The sequence below is a fragment of the Bidens hawaiensis genome, unplaced genomic scaffold (assembly GCF_021521415.1).
Source record: "Bidens hawaiensis isolate Kalapana, Puna unplaced genomic scaffold, B.hawaiensis_p1.1 tig00022871_1, whole genome shotgun sequence".
NCBI classification, from domain to species: domain Eukaryota; kingdom Viridiplantae; phylum Streptophyta; class Magnoliopsida; order Asterales; family Asteraceae; genus Bidens; species Bidens hawaiensis.
This window is the reverse complement of record NW_027493566.1, coordinates 29,847-53,427: the sequence shown is the minus strand read 5'-3', so window position 1 is coordinate 53,427 and position 23,581 is coordinate 29,847. Positions and strand designations below refer to the sequence as shown.

Sequence of the window (23,581 nt, the reverse complement as noted above, 5' to 3'; positions counted from 1 at the left end):
AGCAAAGGAAGTTTGTGTGATATATATATTAATGTGTAGTATATTGAATAGGAGAAAGAGATACAACTTGCAATACATGGTGTATAAGTTATTATTACATGTATCGCGAATGTAAGTTACGATTGAGTGTATTGACTATATAAACTATTAATTCGTATTGTTTTTTTGTAATTCAACATCCATATCATAGGTTAATAACAGGTAAACCTTGGTATGTTTAGTCTATTAGACGGACGTGGTGGCTAACGTGGAGGTAAAATTTGGAGAAAATCATTAGGAGGGTCCGGGAGTTGCACTGCCTATGACGTTTCTCGCAACATATGTATGTTATACCGTTTGCATTCGTATATTGTGGGCCTCATACCTCCAAACGGATCGAAACTTGAAAGTAATGCATGGTGTTTAAGTTTGGTTTTTTAATCCATATTTATTTGGCTGCTTCAAATATGAATCTACTAACTTTTGGGTCAGCCACAGCAACCAGCAAGCTAGAATATCCAGCCATCAAGTTTTAAATGTTCTATATTTCATTGTCTTATATATAAGTTTTAAATGTCTCTACAATATATATAAGTTATGATGCCAATTTAATTATACTTTAAAGATACAAGAATCTTATGGGTATTTCACTTGATAGCCTACATATATAGCACAAAGATAATTCAACATCAGCATATAGCTAAATTTCAATACAAATCCTCCAGATGTTACAAGAAAATTTTATCGCCAAACATACTTCATAAATATGAATCCATCTTTGTAGAGCTTTGCATCGATAGTTTTTCTGCTCGCAAAGGAAGCATATAGAGCATATCTCAATCTGTTGCTTGCTCTAGTTCTCATTTTTATGTTTCCCATATTCCGGTTTTGGTTTGGTCTTGCTTCAAACAGATGAGCACTATTAAGCCTGATAGCCATGTACCGGTGGATTTTAATGATAGCAATTACCCAAGATCTTGGTATTAGCCTTTGACAGGTTCGGTTTCATTTTGATCGCATTGATATCTTGCAAACACAACACTACTTCCATAGAAGGCCAGTTCTTGGGTTCTTGTTCAAGACAATTTATGGCGAGGGCAAGGGCTTTAGTAGCTCCTTTTGAAGGGTAACATTGATCCAACCGTGGATCCATAAATTTTTGGAGTTTATTTCACCGCTTAAGTAAAGTCTAGCACAATCCGCCAAGTTATGAATTACAACATGCCGAATTGCATCAAGAACTTTTATACCTGTTATCAGCTCCATCATCACCACTCCAAAACCGTAAACATCACTCTTAAAAGATAGGCAACCTGTAATTGCATCCTGACATCATTGTTATAAATTATAAAACCACATAGTAATAAAGAACAACAATAATAAACATGTATCACATTTTTTATAATTATCAATAACTTTAACCAAACACTCCAACCAGGGGAATATCACAGTAACAATATATTTTGAGAATCATACTTATCGGCTTATCGCATTACATATTTATAAACTTGAAAAGCAATGGATACTCAATTTGAGCTATGGCATGTCCCTTTTGCAACCTCTGCATATTATATATGACTGTAAAAGGCAGAGATAAGAAAACGAACCAGTAGCCACGTATTCAGGAGCTACATAGCCATATGTGCCTTTTACGCATGTGGAGACATGAGACTCTCCATTGACCGGACCAAGTTTTGCCATCCCAAAATCCGAGAGCTTTGCATTATAATCCTGAAGTATTAAATATAAAACTTTTAACTCAAAACATCAAAATTATTCAGCATTCACACGTGTGCAACTAAAATTGTATGCACATTTTTTAAGTAATAGCGATTAGTCTTTTACTCGCCTCATCCAACAAAATATTTGAGCATTTCACATCCCTGCAAACGACATTATTTTCTGCGGTGTGCAAGAATGCAAGGCCACGAGCTACTCCCAGTGCTATTTTAATCCTAGTGTCCCATGGAAGCGGTTCTGCACCTTCTACAAATTGCAAGTTAAAATAAATAAGCATGTTTATAAATTTTGAAGTACTAAAATTTCATGTTTTTCATTCGGATTTGAAGTACTTAAAGATGATTTGTGATAAAATAAAGACAGCAGCAACAAGATTGTGGTGTAGAACCCTTGAAGTGGAGTTTGGGCTAGAACAAGAGCATTTGTTTGTTGTATCTTCAACATAAATGGAGCCACTTTAAATAGGCGAATGAATCCTTCCTTAGCTATGAAGAGAACCAAGATGAGCGGAGCAATCACCGGAGTTGCCAAAGATAAGTGCAGAACAGAGGACGCGCCATTCCAAAATTAAGAAAAGACGAGGGCGCGTCAAAAAAGACGTTGGCAGAGCAAGCATCAAAACCTAGCAGAAACTTGGAGGTGGGCCAGGTCCAGTAAGGTTCAGTAGCAATCCAAGAACCCATATGCAAAGAAACAAAGATAAAAAAGGATTATTAAATTGAAAGATACATATATAAATATATAAATTTAACACCCCCTCTCAATTTGATAATCCAAACATGTCGTACATAAAAAGTTCACGAGTTAAAAAATCATGTTGTTTAGGCAACAAACCTTTCGTGAGCACATCTGCAAGTTGATTGTTGGAATCAATACGCATGGTCTTGATAAGCCCATCAGCAATCTTATTACGAAGGAAGAACAAATCTATTTCAAAATGTTTCGTTCGCTCATGAAACACTGGGTTTGCGGCAATAGATATAGCAGCATTGTTATCACAAAAGAGCTCAACAAGGAGCGATGTTGGAACGTGCATTTCCTTCAAAATATTCATCAACCAAACAATTTCACCGGTTGCGGAACACATTGACCTGTATTCAGCTTCAGCAGAGGATCTTGAAACGGTTTCTTACTTTTTGCTCTTCCAAGAAACAAGGGACTTACCTAAAAAATGCAATAACCAGTGACAGAGCGATGGGTCTCAAGGCATTTACCCCAGTCAGAATCAGCATAAGCTCGTATATTTAAACCTGACCCTTTGCTAAGTAGAATGCCTTTGCCCGGGGCCTTTTTTAAGTACCGAAGTAGCCGAAGAGCAACTTGTAAGTGAGAGTTTGTGGGTTTGTGCATGATTGACTTAAAAAATGGACAGCATAAGATATCTCTGGTCGTGTGTGTGATAAATAGATTAGTTTGCCAACCAATTTTTGAAAACCTGTGATGTTTGTTAAAAGAGATTCATCTAGTTTGCAAAAATTCGTGACCACATGGTGTTGTTCAATAGGGGTGTTGAAAGGCTTGCACGCACTAAGTCCAAACTCAGCAAGAAGATCAATACAATACTTTCTTTGTGATAAACATATACCTTTTTCAGATCTTAAGACTTCTATGCCAAGAAAATATTTTAGCAAACCTAGATCTTTTATTAAAAAAATTGAGTTTAACATTTGCTTGACTCTGTTTATTTCAGTAGGGTCATTACCTGTAATAACAATATCATCTACATAAACAAGCAAAATTACGAGGGAGGATTTGTCACCTTTAACAAACAGTGAGTAGTCACACATGCTTTGGACAAAACCCCATTTGGTTAGAGTCCCAACTAGTTTTTCATTCCACATTCTAGGGGCTTGTTTTAAACCATATAAAGACTTATTTAGTTTACAAACTTTGGTTTCATGTGAAGAAAAATAACCTTCGGGCAAGCGCATGTAGACTTCCTCATTTAAGTTTCCATACAAGAAAGCATTGTTAATGTCCAATTGAAAGAGTGGCCAATCATTTTCAACGGCAAGGCTAATCACACATCGAACAGTAACCATTTTAACAACAGGAGAAAAGGTTTCATCAAAATCTACTCCTTCTTTTTGACTATACCCTTTTGCTACAAGCCTAGCCTTAAATCTATCAATTTCTCCTGTAGATTTGTATTTGATTTTGTAGACCCATTTACAACCTATTGGTTTCCTACCTTCGGGTAGGTCAACAAGAGTCCACGTATTATTTCTATTTAAAGCCTCCATCTCTTCATTCATGGCATTCACCCAATTAGTATCATTTTTTGCTTCAAAAAAACTTTTTGGTTCAATTGATTTGTTAAGACAAGAAGCAAAACATTGATTTTCAAAAGATAAGTTTGAGTAGTTTACAACTTTTTCAAGACCATATTTTACTTTGCCTTCGATGATAAAATCATCTAATTTTTTTGGTATAGAAGAATTTCGGGTAGACCTTCTAACAGGAATACCAGAAGTTTTAGTTCCCTCAGGAGAGCATGTGTTGTCATTGGTAGTTCTAGTGCCGTCGGCCTCACTAGCACCTTTAGTCGACTCATGAGACTGCTGTGGGACAGCCTCGCCATCATGGTTTTGAGACTGGGCACTAGGCTGCTGATCGGTACCAACTACCTCACTAAAATCCCTCTCCTCATCATCGGGTTTTTCACGCTTAGAATCATCTGGCTGGTTAGACTCAAATAAATCAAAAAAATTTATGGAATTTATGGAGGGACTAACATTTGAAGAATCTTCATTAAAAAATTTATTATCTATGAAAGGAAATATGGTTTCATAAAATTTTACATCTCTAGAAAAAAATATCTTTCTTTGATCAAGACTCCGAAGTTTGTATCCTTTTTTAAAAGGTGAGTACCCTAAAAAAACACATTTCTCAGCACGATATGCAAACTTGTCGGTGTTATTTAAGATAGTGCTAAAACAAAGACAGCCAAATGTTCTAAGGTGATTAAGAGAGGGTTGAAAACCAAACATGAGTTTATAGGGTGATTTGCCATCAAGAATGGAAGAGGGAGTCATGTTAATCAAATAAGCAGCAGTAAGCACACATTCAGACCAAAACCTAAGAGGAACGCCCCCCTGAAATAAAAGCGTTCTCGCAATGTTTAACAAATGCCTGTGTTTTCGCTCAACAATTCCATTCTGTTGTGGAGTATATGTGCATGTGGTTTGGTGAATAATGCCATTATCTCTTGTAAAATCATACATATGACTATTAACAAACTCTGGGTCGTTATCACTTCTGAAAGTTTAAATAGAGGTATTAAACTGAGTTTTGATAAGATTGAAGAAACTTTGAATGTTGTAAAAAACCTCATCTTTGTGTTTAATCAAATAAATCCACACACACCTTGAGAAATCATCCACAACAATTAGAAAATACCTATACCCATCTTAGCTTTTTTACTTTATATGGCCCCCAAATATCTAAATGAACTAATTCTCCCACATAAGTTGATTTGTGGTCACTTAATGGGAAGGGTTCTCTATGTTGTTTGGCCTTGTGACAAACATCACAAGGAAAGATTTCATCTAGGGTTTTAATTTTCAAAACATTTTCTAAAACTTTTAGAACTTGATGTGAAGGATATCCTAGCCTAGAATGCCAAAGATTAAAAGCATCATGACTATTAAAGCACACCTTAATAGGTTTAGAAGCATCACCACAAACCATCAATTTGATTACCAGTCACCAGGACTCTCTTTGTGTGCAAATCCTGAAGATAACAAGTATGTTCATCAAATGAGACACGCAACTTATTTTCACTAGCAAGCCTATAAGACAGACATCAAATTCACATAATATTCTGGAATAACAAAGACATCCGATAAAGTTACTCCTTCCGTTAATTTTAGACGACCAATTTTAGTAACTTTAGCATTTGTACCATTTGGATGTTTCACAGAAATATTTAAATCAGATACATCGACAAGATCTATTAGCCCTTTTTCGGATGTCACCATATGTTGGTTTGCCCCAGAATCAACAACCCACCCTGTGGACATTTTGGACGAACAACTTGCAAAATCAAATATATATTTACTGAAAGCATTTGAAGAAAAAAAACCAATGGAGTTACCTCCAAAGTTTGTATTTTGAGGTCCATCATTGTTCTTATCTTTTAGAAGCTCCAATAGCTGAGTAATCTGATCAGCGGTGAGAGTTGGGGCAGACGTAGCGGCAACACTAGCAGATGTATCAGGACAAGTTTTATTTGATACAGAGTTACATGCACGATTACCTTGACTATTACCCTGCCCAGATTTGGCTTTATTCCCTTGAGGATACCCGACCAGTTCAAAACACCTATCTACAACGTGGCCCAGTTTGTGACAATGGGTGCATTTAAGGTTTGGATTAGGCCCTTTATTAAACCTTTTTTTGTTATCCATAAAATGATTAGATTTAGACACAAAACCAACATTTACACCTTTGGTAGGGGTGTTTCCACCTCTGTGCGATTCTTCCCTAGAAATTACTGAAAAAGCAGTTTTGATTGTGGGAAGGGGATCACGGGTTAAAAGACTAGTTCTGACAGGTTGATAAACTTCATCAAGCCCCATTAAAAACTGCATTAGTTTTATTAACTGAGTGAAATCATTAAATTCTTTTGAGGCCTTACACGTACATGTGGGTAATTGCACCATAGCATCAAACTGTTTCCACATTGTATTTAGTTTGTGATAGTATTCAGAAACGGAATTACCATTTTGAGACATAGAATTAATTTTTTGGTATAAGTTAAATACTATCGATCCGTCAACCTTATCATACGTTTCTTTTAAATCATCCCAAACATCATAAGCAAATTTAGAATAAACTTGACCCACATAAAGTTCTTCACACACAGAATTAAGAATCCAAGTCAAGACAACTGAATTACACCTTTCCAATTGAGAGGCTAAAACTTCATTTTCAGTGGATTTTTTGCAAGAGCCATTGATAAGACCAATTTTATTTTTTGCTTGCAAAGCTAATAAAAAAGAATTTGCCCAAATGGTGTAATTTTCGGTGCCTTTTAGTTTAACATTTACAATAGTCAAACAACTTGAATCACTAGGATGCAAATACAAAGGGTCACTAGCATCTAGTTTGCTAATTAAGGTCTCTGAGGTGCTCATAGTAATCAATTAAACACGCTATAATAAAAACACTAAAAAAACAAGAAATAAGGGAGCACAATAAAAAAAACAAGTAGTAAATTATAAAAAAAAAATAAAAGGAACGAACTCACATGGGGTTTCCAAGTTGGGGTATTTTGCCAAGGAGAGTAATTGTAACCAGGATTACAAAATGCTAAGATGTGAACCGCAACTTGCTTCCTGTGTGTCTTAATTCAACGATGTTACCACCAAATTAATGCACTATAAGCTAGTTGCAAAAGAATGGCACAACACAATCAACTTGACAGCCTTCAATGATGAGCCAATTGCAACAACCTTTAACCAGATGCCCAAATCAGAAATAAAGAGAGGATTCACTCCAGATACCCAGCAGCGGAAACGGTGTGGTAGGAAAATCAAACCGATTTTGACAGACTCGACACGAGTTTATTATAGAGCAGCGGAACAAAAAAGTTGGATTAATCGGTAGAAGAAACAGGTTTTGATTACAGAAAGAGATGAATCAGAAATTACGAGCTCGATGGCTCTGATACCATGTGACAAATGGTATTTAGATTATTCCCAACCCAATATATAAGTCAAACAAAGTCTACTGCCCAATCGAAGTAAAATAGAATACAAATCATCTACAACTTAAAGATGATTTGTGATAAAATAAAGACAGCAGCAACAAGATTGTGGTGTAGAACCCTTGAAGTGGAGTTTGGGCTAGAACAAGAGCATCTGTTTGTTATATCTTCAACATAAATGGAGCCACTTTAAATAGGCGAATGAATCCTTCCTTAGCTATGAAGAGAACCAAGATGAGCGGAGCAATCACCGGAGTTGCCAAAGATAAGTGCAGAACAGAGGACGCGCCATTCCAAAATTAAGAAAAGACGAGGGCGCGTCAAAAAAGACGTTGGCAGAGCAAGCATCAAAACCTAGCAGAAACTTGGAGGTGGGCCAGGTCCAGTAAGGTTCAGTAGCAATCCAAGAACCCATATGCAAAGAAACAAAGATAAAAAAGGATTATTATTTTGAAAGATACATATATAAATATATAAATTTAACAACCACTGAAGAGATGTGTGTCCAAGCTTCCTTTTTGCATATATTCATAAACAAGAAGAAATTTCTTCTTTTCCGAGCAATATCCGTAGAGCTTAACAACATTCGGGTGGCTAAGTTTTTCCAACAATTTCACTTCTGTCTGTTAAAAAAACACACAAATTTACAGTGTTTGATTGTTCCTTAATTTTTAAGCTAGATATTAGATAGTTAACGGTTTAATTTTATAATAATTCTCATATGAAAAGTAACATAATTATTAACTAACTAACCTGCCACTCATTGAAACCTTGATCGCTATGGGGATTTGATTTCTTGATGGCCACAGTAAGCCCACCACCAAATGTCACACAATCCAACCGTCCTTTGTAAACCTTCCCGAAAGCACCCTCTCCAATGATACTGTCCTGTTTGAAATTATTTGTGGCCCTCTTTAGCTCAGAAAACTTGAATATCTTCAAGAAATTTATCATTGTCTGCCCATTTGGGGACAATGGCACCACCTGCCGAGAAGCAGGTGCAACACAACCGCTTCCATGTTTTTCCACCACCTTGATGGCATGTTTTTCCATCATCATGTCTTTCTTATTGTTGCCAATGCTTTGAGCAACAATAAATAAGCATGTTTATAAATTTTGAAGTACTAAAATTTCATGTTTTTCATTCGGATTTGAAGTACTTAAAGATGATTTGTGATAAAATAAAGACAGCAGCAACAAGATTGTGGTGTAGAACCCTTGAAGTGGAGTTTGGGCTAGAACAAGAGCATCTGTTTGTTATATCTTCAACATAAATGGAGCCACTTTAAATAGGCGAATGAATCCTTCCTTAGCTATGAAGAGAACCAAGATGAGCGGAGCAATCACCGGAGTTGCCAAAGATAAGTGCAGAACAGAGGACGCGCCATTCCAAAATTAAGAAAAGACGAGGGCGCGTCAAAAAAGACGTTGGCAGAGCAAGCATCAAAACCTAGCAGAAACTTGGAGGTGGGCCAGGTCCAGTAAGGTTCAGTAGCAATCCAAGAACCCATATGCAAAGAAACAAAGATAAAAAAGGATTATTATTTTGAAAGATACATATATAAATATATAAATTTAACAACCACTGAAGAGATGTGTGTCCAAGCTTCCTTTTTGCATATATTCATAAACAAGAAGAAATTTCTTCTTTTCCGAGCAATATCCGTAGAGCTTAACAACATTCGGGTGGCTAAGTTTTTCCAACTGAAGAGGTATGTACCCGCCTCAACACCAAGCAAGGCGGGTCAACCCACAAGATAAAGACATTATGAAGGCACAAAGCCAAAACCCAGGCGCATCGCGCATGCAAAACATGCTCAGGCATCATATGCTCGCGCATAACATATGCGCGCGGCGCATATCGCATGCTCTTGCACATCACATATGCTCGCGTGTCACATATGCGCGTGGCGCACCAGCGCGCGGCGCATATCACACGCTCGTGCATATCACACCTGCGCATGAAATATCTGCGCGTGAGAATAAAAAGAAGACTTCGCGCATCCTCAGGATGGGCGCATATCACACGTGCACATAATCAACCTCGTTCTTATCCAAATCAGGATCAGGGCAACCTTGATTGTGCACGTCAGACACTCTTCTAGAAGGCATCTTTTTAAGGAGTAAGAATATGCTGATGTTGACAGCTGCCAAATGAAAGGTCGACAACTCAGCATGACACATGTGCTACCACATGATTTCAACCAACGAGAAAGCGCCAGATGTCCCAGAGGACACGTGGCGCAGTGCGATTGGAGGAGGCCAACGAGGCTGAGCATTGCCAGTGGAAACCCTAGCACTATAAATACAGCATCAACTCCACTTTGATGAGACATTCATTCACACTCAATCATTGACAGTTACAAGCAGTGATATCACATTCAATCATATTGAATTATATTCACTCACAGTCAGTTACAGAAAAAACACACAGTCACACAATCAAGAGTATTCAGCGATTCAGCAATACTCTTGAGATTTCACTGACTCACACTTTATTATCTTCTCCACAAAGATACTGATTCTCACGCCAGAGGGTTACCCCAAAGAGGACCCCTCTGTCCCTTTCTGAGGGGTAAGTAACGGCGCTGTTCATTTTGTAGGTGGAAGAACACGGATTCAAAGGAACCATCGGTGAAACAGTTTAATCATACCCGAGGAAAGTAGATCTGCTACCAGTGAGTAGATCCACGTTTCTTCATTGGCGCCATCCACTGTTACAAACGGCAATCAGATCTCATCCAGATCTACGAAAAAAAAAAAAATAATCAATCACCATGGTTTCTGGAGTTCGTAACGTTGATCAAGCTCTGGAGGATATTGAACGTGAGGGCGTTAACGACGGACACCAGGTTCTGAGGGTTCCGCGTGATTCTACGCGTACCACCAGCAACCGTCCCTTCGTCATAACCCCTCACGGCCAGACTGAAACTCCTCCAGACGATCACACGTTACAAAATATGGCCGGCGCGAAGCTGAAAGGACCAATGGGTCCAGAAGATGAAGCAAACGATCCGAATGAATGGCTCATAAATGAGCAGCGGCGTCTGATGGAAAAGTACACTGAAATGATCAAACAGAAGAAGCTAGCCGACCAAACACAAAGGCAAGCGATTGATAAGCAGCCTACAAAAAGGCCGCGCGCGCCGGAAGAAGGGCATTCTGTTCACACTGCACACACTGAGTTCAGTGATGAAGAAGTGCATAGCATGAGGAAGACAAGGGATACTCATGCAGGAGGCTCGCAGCTCCGCGCGCCTGTGAACATGGCGCCTGGGGCCAGAGCAGATCTGGATCTGCACATGCCATACAGCCCACCGGTCAGAGGGCAAGTTGATGTAACCACACCCTACAGACCAGCCATCCTGGTAAAACACTCAAAGTTTACTGCGCGCATCGCGCAGGCTCCCATCCAGCACAAGACCAAGATGCCAAGTGGTCTGGGCAAATATGATGGCACAACAGATCCAGATGACTTTTTGCAGGGTTTCTATAACACGGGAAACCTAGAGAGCTGGACGATGCCAACATGGTGTCATATGTTTGCTCGCTGCCTCACGGGCGCTGCGCGGGTATGGTTCGAAAGCTTGCCGACAGGGCAAATTGATGGGTTCGAGGAATTATTAGAAAAGTTCCAAGCCCACTTCGTACAGCAGCGCAGGCACACGCGCGATCCTGATGACATCATGCACTGCATACGCAGGAATGATGAAACGATTGAAGATTACATCACTCGTTTCAATCAGGAGTCCCTGGCAATCGGGGGCATAACTGAGCAGCTCCTGCGCGTGGCCTTTATACAAGGCGCGCGTAGTGATCAGTTACGACGAGCTCTCGTAAGCAAAGATGGTATGCCCACCACGTGGGCCAAGTTAATGGAGGCATCGCGAGTTTTCGCGAGAAATGAGAAACAGATTGCCCAAGATAGGGCAAGAGAAAGAGCGCATCAGGCTGAATCACCGCGCAGCAAAGAGAAGAGGCCCAAACAGAACTCTGTATGGTCCAGGTTGCAGCCAACAAGTTTTTCTTCCGCGGAAAAACAAGCGCAACCAAGCTCACCCCAGCCCCAAAAGGATGCTCGTAAACACGGGGAGGGTGACAAGAGGGAGGGCGGCAGAGATCCCAGCAGACCTCTGCCAAGAATATGGACTCCCCTCACTAAAACACCTTCACAGGTGTTAAGTACTGAGAATGTCCAATTCAAGCCTCCCAAACAACTACACTACAAGGGACCGCAAAACAGTGGCAAATATTGTGAATTTCACAGGTCCCCGGGCCACAACACCGACGCATGCCATCATTTAAAGGATGCGATCGAGAAGGATGTAAAGTCGGGCAGGCTGGCTCACTTGGTAAAAAACCAAAGAATAGAAGATGAGCAACCGGAGGGAGCCTCTGCCAGCAAGAAGTACAAAAGAATCTGTGTGGCTGAGGGGGGACGACAAGGGCAGACGTCAAGAAAGAGAAGCGCGCAAATTCACGGAGATTGGCGCGAGCAGCAAGTCATCTTCCCAAGAATCAGGGGAGGCCCTTCAATAAGCAGTCCTCTAGTCATTACCACACACATTGCTCATTACGAGGTGTCAAAGGTCCTGGTGGACACTGGAAGCGAATCTGACATTATGTATGAGCAGTGTTTCAGAAAGTTAGACCCGGCAGACCAAGCGCGGCTCGAAATTGTGAACGCACCGATCTGTGGTGTCTCAAATGAAATCATACATCCCCTAGGCCAGATTCAGTTTGAACTAACTATGGGGGATGATGAGCACAAGCGAGCCGAAGTTGTCAACTTCTTGGTTTTGCCCACCACGTCATGCCACAATATGATCCTGGGTAGGGGAACGATTGCCCAATTTAATGCTGTACCGTCGCCAGCGCACGGCGCATTGGGGATCCCTACACCAACAGGCGTAGCATTTGTTTACCGCGATCATTTGTGCGCAGTGACAAGCACGCCGCGGGAAGGGAGAATGAAACTTACAATAGCTGACAATGCGCCAGAGAAGTGGATTTTAAACCCAAAATTCCCAGAGCAAACGGTCACAATTGGCGCTACCATTTCAGACGAAACGAGATTGAGAATGAAAAAGTTGCTTACAAAATACACGTCGGTTTTCGCGTGGCAACACTCCGATATGACGGGGGTCCCGCGAGACTTGGCGCAACATTCTCTTAACACGTTTAAGTCGGTGGAGCCAATTGCACAGAAAAAGAGAATCATGGGGGATGAAAAGGCGAGGGCCATGAATGAGCAAGTGGAGGACCTGTTGCGCGCAAACATCATCCGCCCAATTCGATACCAGACATGGGTAGCCAATCCTGTGATGGTAAAGAAAAGCAACGGGTCATGGCGAATGTGTATTGACTTCAAGGACCTCAACAAAGCATGTCCGAAAGATTGTTATCCCCTCCCAAACATCGACGCAAAGGTGGACTCCGTGGCGCCATTCAAGCTCAAATGTTTCCTGGATGCCTACAAAGGCTATCACCAGATTCAAATGGCACCACAGGATGAAGACAAGACGGCCTTCAGAACCGACAAGGGTGTTTTTTGTTACACAAAAATGCCCTTTGGTCTAAAAAATGCGGGCGCAACCTATCAGAGACTTATGGATTCGGTTTTCAGTGAACAAATCGGAAGAAATCTAGAAGTCTACGTCGATGATTTGGTGATCAAGAGCAGGGAGGAGAGACAAATGCTCAAAGACATCGAGGAAACCCTTCAGCGCCTAACGGAGGTTAACATGAAGCTCAACCCGAGCAAATGTACTTTCGGCGCAGAAGAGGGGAAATTTCTTGGTGTAATGGTCACTAAGGATGGTTTCAAGGTGAACCCTGAAAAGGTGGAAGCCATCCTTGACATGCCTTCACCATCCACCATGAAAGAGGTTCAGAAGCTGAATGGTAGATTGGTGTCAATCAACAGGTTCCTAGCGAACCACGCCAGCAAATCTACTCCATTCGTTAACACCTTGAGGAACTGTTTGAAGAAGAGCCAATTCAAGTGGACGCCTGAGGCTGAGCAAGCTTTCACTGAGATAAAAGAATGTCTCATTAAATTGCCAGCGCTCACAGCTCCACTTCCTGGCGAGACCCTTACATTGTACCTGTCAGCTGGAGACCGCGCGATTGGCGCAGTATTATTGGTGGATCGCAAGGGGATACAAACGCCGATATACTATGTGAGTCGGGTGCTCACAGACCCTGAGACGCGCTATTCCATAATGGAAAAGTTAGTTTTGTCACTAACACACGCGTCGCGCAAGCTCCATAGATACTTCAATGGTCATCCTATTGAAGTTCTGACTGGTTACAACATCCAGCAAGTTTTGCGACGCCCCGCGCTCTCCGGAAGGCTGACAAAGTGGGCGCTGGAATTAGGTGAACACACGATCACTTATAAGCCCCGTCCAGCGATAAAGGGTCAAGTTTTGGCGGATTTCATCACGGAAATCCCAGACGGAAAGATTGAAGAAGCTCAGCGCGAGGTAGATCCTCCGCGAGCAAATGATGAAGAAGATGTTTGGAGGCTATTCACTGATGGAGCCTCCAACAGCGAAGGGTCCGGCGCAGGCCTCAAACTGATGGACCCTGATAATCGTGAATATACTTATGCTATCAGGTTGGACTTCAAGAGTACCAACAATGAGGCTGAGTATGAAGCCCTGCTGGCTGGTCTGCGGATCGCGCGCAAGTTTGGGGTTAAAAGACTAGAGGCGCATGTTGATTCTTACTTGGTGGCTGCTCAGGTCAACGGCCTATATGACGCCAAGGAGAACACAATGCCTCTGTATCTAGAGCAGGCAAAAAAGCTCGTTGAGCAGTTTGACTTCTTCAGAATAATACACATCTCGCGCAGCGAAAACAAGTCCGCTGACGCGTTGAGTAAAATGGCATCAACTAATTTTGATCACTTTGGCAAGGATGTCAGGGTGGAGGTAATGAGCAGCCCGTCAGTGCAAACGCAATCGGTCCTTGTAATTCATACAACCCCTTCATCCTGGATAACTCCAATAACAGAATTCCTGATGAAGGGGAAGTTACCGGACGATCGCGCACAGGCGAGAAAGATAAGACACAAGGCACAGAACTATGAATTACTTGATGGTGCATTATATCGACGCTCTTATCTTGGACCGCTCATGAAGTGCCTGGATGCTGAAGAAGCAACCTATGTGATTAGGGAGATTCATGAAGGAATCTGTGGAATTCACGCTGGCCCGCGCATGGTGGTTGCCAAGGCGATGAGCTCAGGCTACTATTGGCCAGGCATGTACTTGGATGCGCTAAAAGAAATCCAAAAATGCAAGGCATGTCAGAGCTACGCGCCAAACACCATGCGTCCAAAGAACAACTTGATTCCAGTCACCTCAGCATGGCCTTTCCACAAATGGGCCATTGATATTGTAGGGCCCCTGCCGCAAGCGCAAGGGCGAGTGAAATTTTTGGTAGTGGCGATAGACTATTTCACAAAATGGGTTGAGGCCAAGCCACTAGCAAAAATCACAGCTGAGGCGATGAAGCAATTTATCTGGAGCCACATCATTTGCCGTTTTGGCCTTCCCATGGAAATTGTGAGCGACAATGGCAAACAATTCACTGACAGGAAGATATCAAGCTGGCTCAGAGAATTGCACATCAACCAAATCTTCACATCCGTCTACCACCCTCAGGGGAATGGTCAAGTGGAGCGCGCGAATCAAAGTTTGCTAAATGGGCTGAAGAAAAGGTTGGAGGGAGAATCCCATTCTTGGGTCGAAGAGTTACCTAATGTCCTGTGGGCGCACAGGACATTAAGCAAAACTAGCAATGGCGAATCCCCGTTCAGCCTAACCTATGGGACAGAGGCTATGATCCCAGCAGAAATTGGATGCCCATCCCATAGGGTACTCATGATGAGCAAAACTGATAACGAACGCGAAAGAAGATTGGACCTTAACTTGCTTGAAGGGCGCAGAGAAGCGGCTATCATTAATGAAGCCAGATACAAGAAAAAGCTGGAAAAATATTATAATCAGCGCGTTAAAGAATGCCACTTCAAGAAAAATGATTTTGTCCTTCGAAACAATGAAGCTAGTCGCGCAATACCCCCAGGAAAAATGTCCCCCAATTGGGAGGGACCTTATCAAATTTCAGAAGATTTGGGGAAAGGCGCGTACGCTTTAAAAGATTTGAATGGAAAAAAGATACCGCGCTCGTGGAACGCGGCACAACTTAGAAAATGCTTCATGTAAAAGTTCAAATTTGTAATGAAGGCTTTTAAGCCATCATGAATGATGATTCGCGCTATCTTTCAATATTTGTTCTATTACCTTTGCATACATGTTTCACACTTCCTTTATTAAATTGGAACAATATGACAACACTATATTGACTTCAAAACAAAATAAAGTGAAGTAAAACATACATGCGCGAGCCTTAGCTCAAACGCGTTAACGAGTCTTAACTCTAAAACGTCAGGGCCTTAGCCCAAACTTATGAGCCTTAGCTCAAACACGTTAATGAGTCTTAACTCTAAAAACGTCAGGGCCTTAGCCCAAAACAAAGAGCCTTAGCTCAAAACACTCACAAACATCCATCTTACATCCCGCGCAGCCTGATCATAAGAATCCTTAAACATAACTAAGGCAAAGTACATGCCATATCATGTTAAGGTCTCAGGTCGAGGCCGCGCGCGGAATCATAGTGGATATCTGAGTAACACAAGCTGACATGTAATGGCTAAACTCATACTTCCAGCCCGCGCGACAACGACGCGCGAAAAGGAAAATAACGATAAGTTAGCGCGCATGTCAGCATGAGCAAGATACTGCGAGAACCACAAACAAAATAGAACAGAGGTTAAGTGAATAATTTCCATACAACCTTGTTCTTATTTTAACGTGCAAGCATATCTTATATCTATAAAACCAAACATGAAGAGATGAATGGAAATGCGCAAGATATGAAAACGAGAGAACAAGTTTCATTCCATTGGATCGAAATTTACAAGTATGATGAGTTACAAATTACAAGTATAAAAAATAAATATACAAAATTTGATGAAGGGCTTCTCAAGTCTCCACGTCGACGTCAGCCGCTTCATCATCCTCATCATCTCCCGCAGCATCTGGCGCGGTCTGCTCCTCATCCCCGAACTGACCATAGTCAAGTTCTTCCTCCTCATTGGAGTCTTCGATCACAACGGTGTCACGAGCAGATTCTTTCGCCCCACCAGAGCCGCTGGCAGGGGCAACATCCCCCGCGCCACCATCATCGCCACCAGCCCTCTCGCAATCATCAAGCAACTTCTTTAGCGCGCCGAGGTCGGGCTGGTCAGCAAGCGCAGCTATCTGTAAATCATTAGAAAAGTAATGAGTACAAAACACTTACAAAAGTTAGTCAAGAAAAACTCATTATGATCAAGGTACCTGCATAAGGATGGGGATGGGAGTATTCATATACTTTTCCCCCACCGCGGCCATGTCCGCGCAGGCCGCATCGCTCTTGTAAGGGTACTCGGATGGGTTCTTCCTCAACATGCCATATTCATACCCATCCGTAAACCCTTCAGCTCGGCCCACCAAACGCGCGGCGGCATTGCAGTCCATCACAAGGGCTTGAAACTCGGCGGAATATTTCATCGCCAAAGCGCAGCGAGCCATGCCCTGTGACACCAGCCATTGGCGATCCTGCGCGAGGCCAGCAACAGACGTCTCGAGGGCAGGAACCTGAGAGTTTAATAACTCAACAGTTTCCTTAGTCTTTTTTAGTTCCTCCTTATCAGACGCTGCTGCCGCCAAAATTTTTCCTTTCTCCGCCTGCGCAGCACCAAGTGCTTCCTGGCTAGACGCCGCCGTCGCTAAGGCCTCATCTCTATCGGCCTGCGCGGCCGCCAAATCCCTTTTCAGGCGCGCAACCTCGCTCTCCAGTGATGATTTCTCAGTGATACTCTGGACGATAGCTTGGTCACGCGCCTCGGCCTGCTGTTCCAAGACACGCACTCTGCGCGCGTACTTGGCAACTTCGGCCTCCGCCAACTGCTGCTTCTCCCGCGCAGCTTGGAGCTCATGCCCGCGCTTGATGTATGCGGTGTTGGCACTTGCTCTGTTTTCACTGAGCTCCGCCTGGAGTTTCTCAGCTCGCGCGCGAGAATCAGACAGGTTCCAGGCGGCCACTTTAGCCTCTCGCTGGGCTTCCACAAGAGCGTCGCGTACTTTAACATAATCACGTCGAAGCTCTTGGGAAGCAGCGAAGAAAGCCGACCCAGCGAAAACATGCTCGTTCAGCAAGTCCGCGCGGGTGCGCTCCTCCTGATACCTCCTTTCAGTAGGAGGCACGGCATGAGCCCAGAAGTCCTCGCATACGCCCATGGATTGAAAGGAACTCTCTTCATTAATATTCCATCTCGGGCGGTAAACGGGGACACCTTCCTGCAAAACACAAGAAAAGTTCTAAGTCATAAAACATACTTATATGGAGATACGCGCAGCGGACCAACAAATCAATACATACCTGCGGGGATGAAGCAGGAAAGTCAGCGCCAGCCCCACCAGAGGTCTGCGCTGCGAACACTTGCGGCATCGCAGGGCTGGCGCGGTCTCCCAAGGAGTCTTCAACTTGAACCCCCTCGTCCTCCTCGTCTTCTTCAACAGACCTCTTCTCCTGCGACCTGGAAGGCTCCAAACCAGCCTCGCGGGGAGGGCTGCGTGCAGGAGGAGGCGAGGGAGGTCTCGACGCCGCCAGTTCGGCGCGCAATACGGTTTCCTGCTCCTTGGTAATCCCAATAAGGGGAGATTCAGCACTAGCAGGAGCAGGACCAGAACCAGCGGCGCCGGAAGTGCCGCCGGGAGTATCACCAGCAACTGTTGCGCCAGCTACAACTCCTATGAACAAATAAACAAGGAAAAATTGTTTATGACTGACTCCAAAGGGAAAAATTTAGAAGACATATGTGCAAAACTTACCTTGGCGCAATTCTGTTCGCGCATCGAACATCGCCATAAAATCCATTCTACCCTTTTCAGAGGGTAGAACAGGGGACTTCGATGGAGTCCCCGGCGCAGCCGTGGCACCTTGTGGCGCCTGCGGCTGATCTGTTACCGTCGCTGCCTCTGCAAACATTTAAAGGAGCAAAGGTTTAATAACAAATCACCCAGATGAAGATAAATAAAGTATACCTGTTGCAGGCGCGGCACTGCTTCTCTCTTCAGCCGCGCGAAAGGAGGAGGCGACGCCACCATACCTCAAGTGGACAGGAGGTCTGCCCACTCTCACAGGCAGAGAAGCTAAAGAAACCTTTGTGGTAAACACCTGGGTTTCCTTAGGTCCCTTCGTTTGAGCATGGGGATGAGCGACAGGGGTGTCCTCTTTCTTCTGTTTCTTACTGGCCCCTGCGCCAGATTTCCCCTTAGCTTTGCGCTTTAGTAGAGGCGCCTCCTCTTCCTCTTCCGCGAGCTCTAGCTCGTAGTTTTCAAGCGCATCTACAAAAACAAGCGACAGAAATGTTAATAAACTTGGGTATTCTAAAGGAATGAGCAGCAGTGCGAAGACTTACCAGGCGCGTCACCGTCAAAGTCAAAATCCAGATCTACTGGGATGAACAGGTCATCGAAGCGATCCGGGAAACCAACCTCCCCAGCGCCAAGTTCGACGGAGCCGCCCTCCACATGTTCATCATAAGCGGCAAGGATGTAATCCTTGGTGACTGCGCAAAGCCAAGTTAAATGATATCAGCAAAATAACGATGCTCGCGCAAATATAAAAAAAAAAAACTTACACAACCCGTCGACTTGGATAACGGGCTCAAGCGCGCTGTCGGCCCAGAGCCTGCTCATGCCGACCCCAACCAGCGCCTCCTCGCAAATTTTCTTCGCGGGGGATGGTTCGGCGGTCAGTTTCTTAACCCATGCGCCAGTTGGGTTCTTGAGGACACCCTCATCCGCAGGCGCAGAAGTAATAGGGCGCATGGTCATACGGATGGGGATCACACCGGCCTTAATGTAAAAAAACCTCTCAGACCAGTCATGAAGGCTCTTGAATGAAACAGTGGAGCACTTCACTTTCTGACTGCGAGGAATAAAAGAGATCCAATTGTCTTGGATCTTGGCCTTATAAAAATATTGAAAGCGCCGAGGAGTGGGTTCCTCGCGCTGGGATTTGCACATGAACTCAAAGTGAGTCACGCGCACGAGTCCAAACGGATGGACTTGGGATATGTGAATCCCATAGAACTTCAACAGTGCACCCACAAACCTTGTCATCGGGAGACGAAGGTTGCAGTGGGAGAAAAAGTGGCTATATAGGGATATATAGCCGGCAGGCGGGTCCGCCGCCGTTTGCCCGGACCTAGGCAACATGCAGCCAAACAGGGTGGGAAAGCCCTGAGAGGTGATCAGGTTGTCGAGATCTGCCTGCTTCAATTTGCAGGGGATTTCATTCCACCTTTTGGTGGCCTTGGTCCTCCCTACTTCCTCCGATGTGGTCTCAACAACCTTCTTCCCCTTCCCCTTTTGCTTCAATGTCGACATCACCACAGATTTCACACGGCGTCTTCGAGAGGCAACGGAGGTGATTGAAGGGCTAGACGAGTATGAACTATCAGACATACAACTGTAATAGCCGATAATCGAGGATTCGAATCGATGTAAACACTCAAATCAGAATGTGAAAGCAGAAATTTGAATTTTAGCAACAATGAAGATGAAGATAAAAATTTCCTAAGGGCCTGCTTTTATAGGCCCAGGAGAGAGAAATGAGGCAGCTGATCGGGTTTCACGCGCCCCCACTCGCAGGGGCAACCCAACGACGGCGCGACACGTGTCCCTAACAGCTGTGTGAGGGGACAAAAAGATGTAACCGACCTGCCACGGAACAGAGACGCGCCCCCACTCGCAGGTACTAACCAATGCGAGTGCGACACGTGTTCAAGACAGCTGTGTGAGGGGACGTGAAAGGTAACTGTAGCACCTCGAGCACACGAAACGTCTGACACGTTTACGGCGCACGTCATCACCAACCAACCACGTGTTTGGACCTTTCGTTTTCAACCAAATGGATAGAACTTCGCGCGACGATGGGAACAACAAAGAAAACGACAAAACCCCCTATAAAAGGACAATTCAGTGAGTCTAATATCTATCTTACCACGCTCGCGCAAGATAAGACACACATTAGACTGGGGGGGCTTGAAGAGGTATGTACCCGCCTCAACACCAAGCAAGGCGGGTCAACCCACAAGATAAAGACATTATGAAGGCACAAAGCCAAAACCCAGGCGCATCGCGCATGCAAAACATGCTCAGGCATCATATGCTCGCGCATAACATATGCGCGCGGCGCATATCGCATGCTCTTGCACATCACATATGCTCGCGTGTCACATATGCGCGTGGCGCACCAGCGCGCGGCGCATATCACACGCTCGTGCATATCACACCTGCGCATGAAATATCTGCGCGTGAGAATAAAAAGAAGACTTCGCGCATCCTCAGGATGGGCGCATATCACACGTGCACATAATCAACCTCGTTCTTATCCAAATCAGGATCAGGGCAACCTTGATTGTGCACGTCAGACACTCTTCTAGAAGGCATCTTTTTAAGGAGTAAGAATATGCTGATGTTGACAGCTGCCAAATGAAAGGTCGACAACTCAGCATGACACATGTGCTACCACATGATTTCAACCAACGAGAAAGCGCCAGATGTCCCAGAGGACACGTGGCGCAGTGCGATTGGAGGAGGCCAACGAGGCTGAGCATTGCCAGTGGAAACCCTAGCACTATAAATACAGCATCAACTCCACTTTGATGAGACATTCATTCACACTCAATCATTGACAGTTACAAGCAGTGATATCACATTCAATCATATTGAATTATATTCACTCACAGTCAGTTACAGAAAAAACACACAGTCACACAATCAAGAGTATTCAGCGATTCAGCAATACTCTTGAGATTTCACTGACTCACACTTTATTATCTTCTCCACAAAGATACTGATTCTCACGCCGGAGGGTTACCCCAAAGAGGACCCCTCTGTCCCTTTCTGAGGGGTAAGTAACGGCGCTGTTCATTTTGTAGGTGGAAGAACACGGATTCAAAGGAACCATCGGTGAAACAGTTTAATCATACCCGAGGAAAGTAGATCTGCTACCAGTGAGTAGATCCACGTTTCTTCACCAACAATTTCACTTCTGTCTGTTAAAAAAACACACAAATTTACAGTGTTTGATTGTTCCTTAATTTTTAAGCTAGATATTAGATAGTTAACGGTTTAATTTTATAATAATTCTCATATGAAAAGTAACATAATTATTAACTAACTAACCTGCCACTCATTGAAACCTTGATCGCTATGGGGATTTGATTTCTTGATGGCCACAGTAAGCCCACCACCAAATGTCACACAATCCAACCGTCCTTTGTAAACCTTCCCGAAAGCACCCTCTCCAATGATACTGTCCTGTTTGAAATTATTTGTGGCCCTCTTTAGCTCAGAAAACTTGAATATCTTCAAGAAATTTATCATTGTCTGCCCATTTGGGGACAATGGCACCACCTGCCGAGAAGCAGGTGCAACACAACCGCTTCCATGTTTTTCCACCACCTTGATGGCATGTTTTTCCATCATCATGTCTTTCTTATTGTTGCCAATGCTTTGAGCAAGTGTCTTTGCATCAGAACTTTTGAGAACTGTGGGAAGTATGATTAATATTTCTAGAGAAGAACTAGATGATATGCAACTAAATTAAAAACGGAACTTACTTGCACCTTTGGTGAAAAACATTGACCATGCCTTCTCAATAAGCATGGATCTTCCAACGTGTTTTCGGTCACTAGCTCTTTGCACACTTTGAAAGGTCAATGTTGTCAAAAACTCGAGCCTCGCAAGAACCACAGTCATCGTGGGTCGATCCTTAGAACGAGGTTGGACGCATTCATATGCAATTTGCCCAAATTCCATCAGGCAGGTACAAGGGGCTTGCCCCCTCAAACATGGATCGATAATTCGACCCATACTACCTTCTTTAATGCACTGTCTGGCCCATCCTGCTAGGCTGTGTTGCTGCTCATCCAATGTAAAATCCACAGCTGGTCTACCACATAAAACTTCCAATAACACAACACCGAATGCGTACACATCAGACTTTCGTGTTAGCCTGCGAGTTGTGAAATACTCAGCATCCATGTATCCGAATGTGCCTTTGATCTGATTGGTATAAACATCAGCGGTAGAGCCTAACTGATATGTCGGACCAATTCTGGACACCCCGAAGTCAGAAATCTTAGCTGAATAATTCTCGTCCAGTAATATGTTTGAACTCTTGACATCACGATGCAGGATTCTGGAGTGGACATCTGTACCCGTATGTAGGTAGTCTAAACCACGTGCGGCACCTATGCAAATATTGAGCTTTTGAACCCATGTCAGTGGAGAATAATTGCTTCCAATAGCTCTTCTTTTATGCAAATGATCGTCAAGGCTTCCATTGGGCATGTATTCATAAACAAGGATCATTTCTTTTTCACAATATCCTAGTAAAGAGACGATATGACTATGACGAAACTTGGAAAGCATCTCAATCTCTGCCCAGAACTCGGATGCCCCTTGATTGGATTCAAGATTCGACCTCTTGACCGCAACTTCTTTAACTTTCCCGAAGTTAATTTTCCCTTTGTATACCTTACCAAACCCACCCTTTCCAATCACAAGAGCATCATCAAAGTCATGAGTTGCTAATTTGATTTCTTCAAGTGAAAAACGTATACACGCTTTATCTCGTGGTGATAATGACAAGGATAGATCCTTCTTCTCACAATCTTCTTCCTCATGTTGTTTCTTTAAGTAATAAATAACTATATTCAATAGAGTAAGGGGAAATATAAAACAAGTGAAAAAGCACATGGTTTTAAGTGTTAAGAGTTAACTTTGATCATCCAAATAATATGATACTCTCTGTGACTTCTTGAAATTTATATATTTGTGTCATCTTGTGAATGGACTATTTTTAGATTGCAAATATATATCATCTGAATGATCAAGAAGCAATATTGACAAAGGGAAAGAGAAGGAGAAGGAAATTTCAGGAAGGTGCAAAGATTTTCAAGAACATAATTAGTCAAAGATAGGAAAAATAAAAGTACAAGACTTGACTTACTATTTAGAT

At 43.2% G+C, this 23,581-nt stretch overlaps 1 protein-coding gene and 1 pseudogene across 1 annotated transcript; both read right to left on the bottom strand.

Moving 5' to 3' along the window:
- Positions 1-615: 615 nt before the first annotated feature.
- Positions 616-23,319, bottom strand: LOC143566301 (uncharacterized; annotated as a pseudogene).
- Positions 5,511-7,863, bottom strand: LOC143566320 (uncharacterized). Its single transcript, XM_077053059.1, has 2 exons — positions 7,176-7,863; positions 5,511-7,066 (listed from the first exon to the last, which is right to left on the bottom strand). The coding sequence occupies exon 2, from the start codon at positions 6,855-6,857 to the stop codon at positions 5,511-5,513; it is 1,347 nt and encodes a 448-aa protein (XP_076909174.1). The 5' UTR covers positions 6,858-7,066; positions 7,176-7,863.
- Positions 23,320-23,581: the final 262 nt, after the last annotated feature.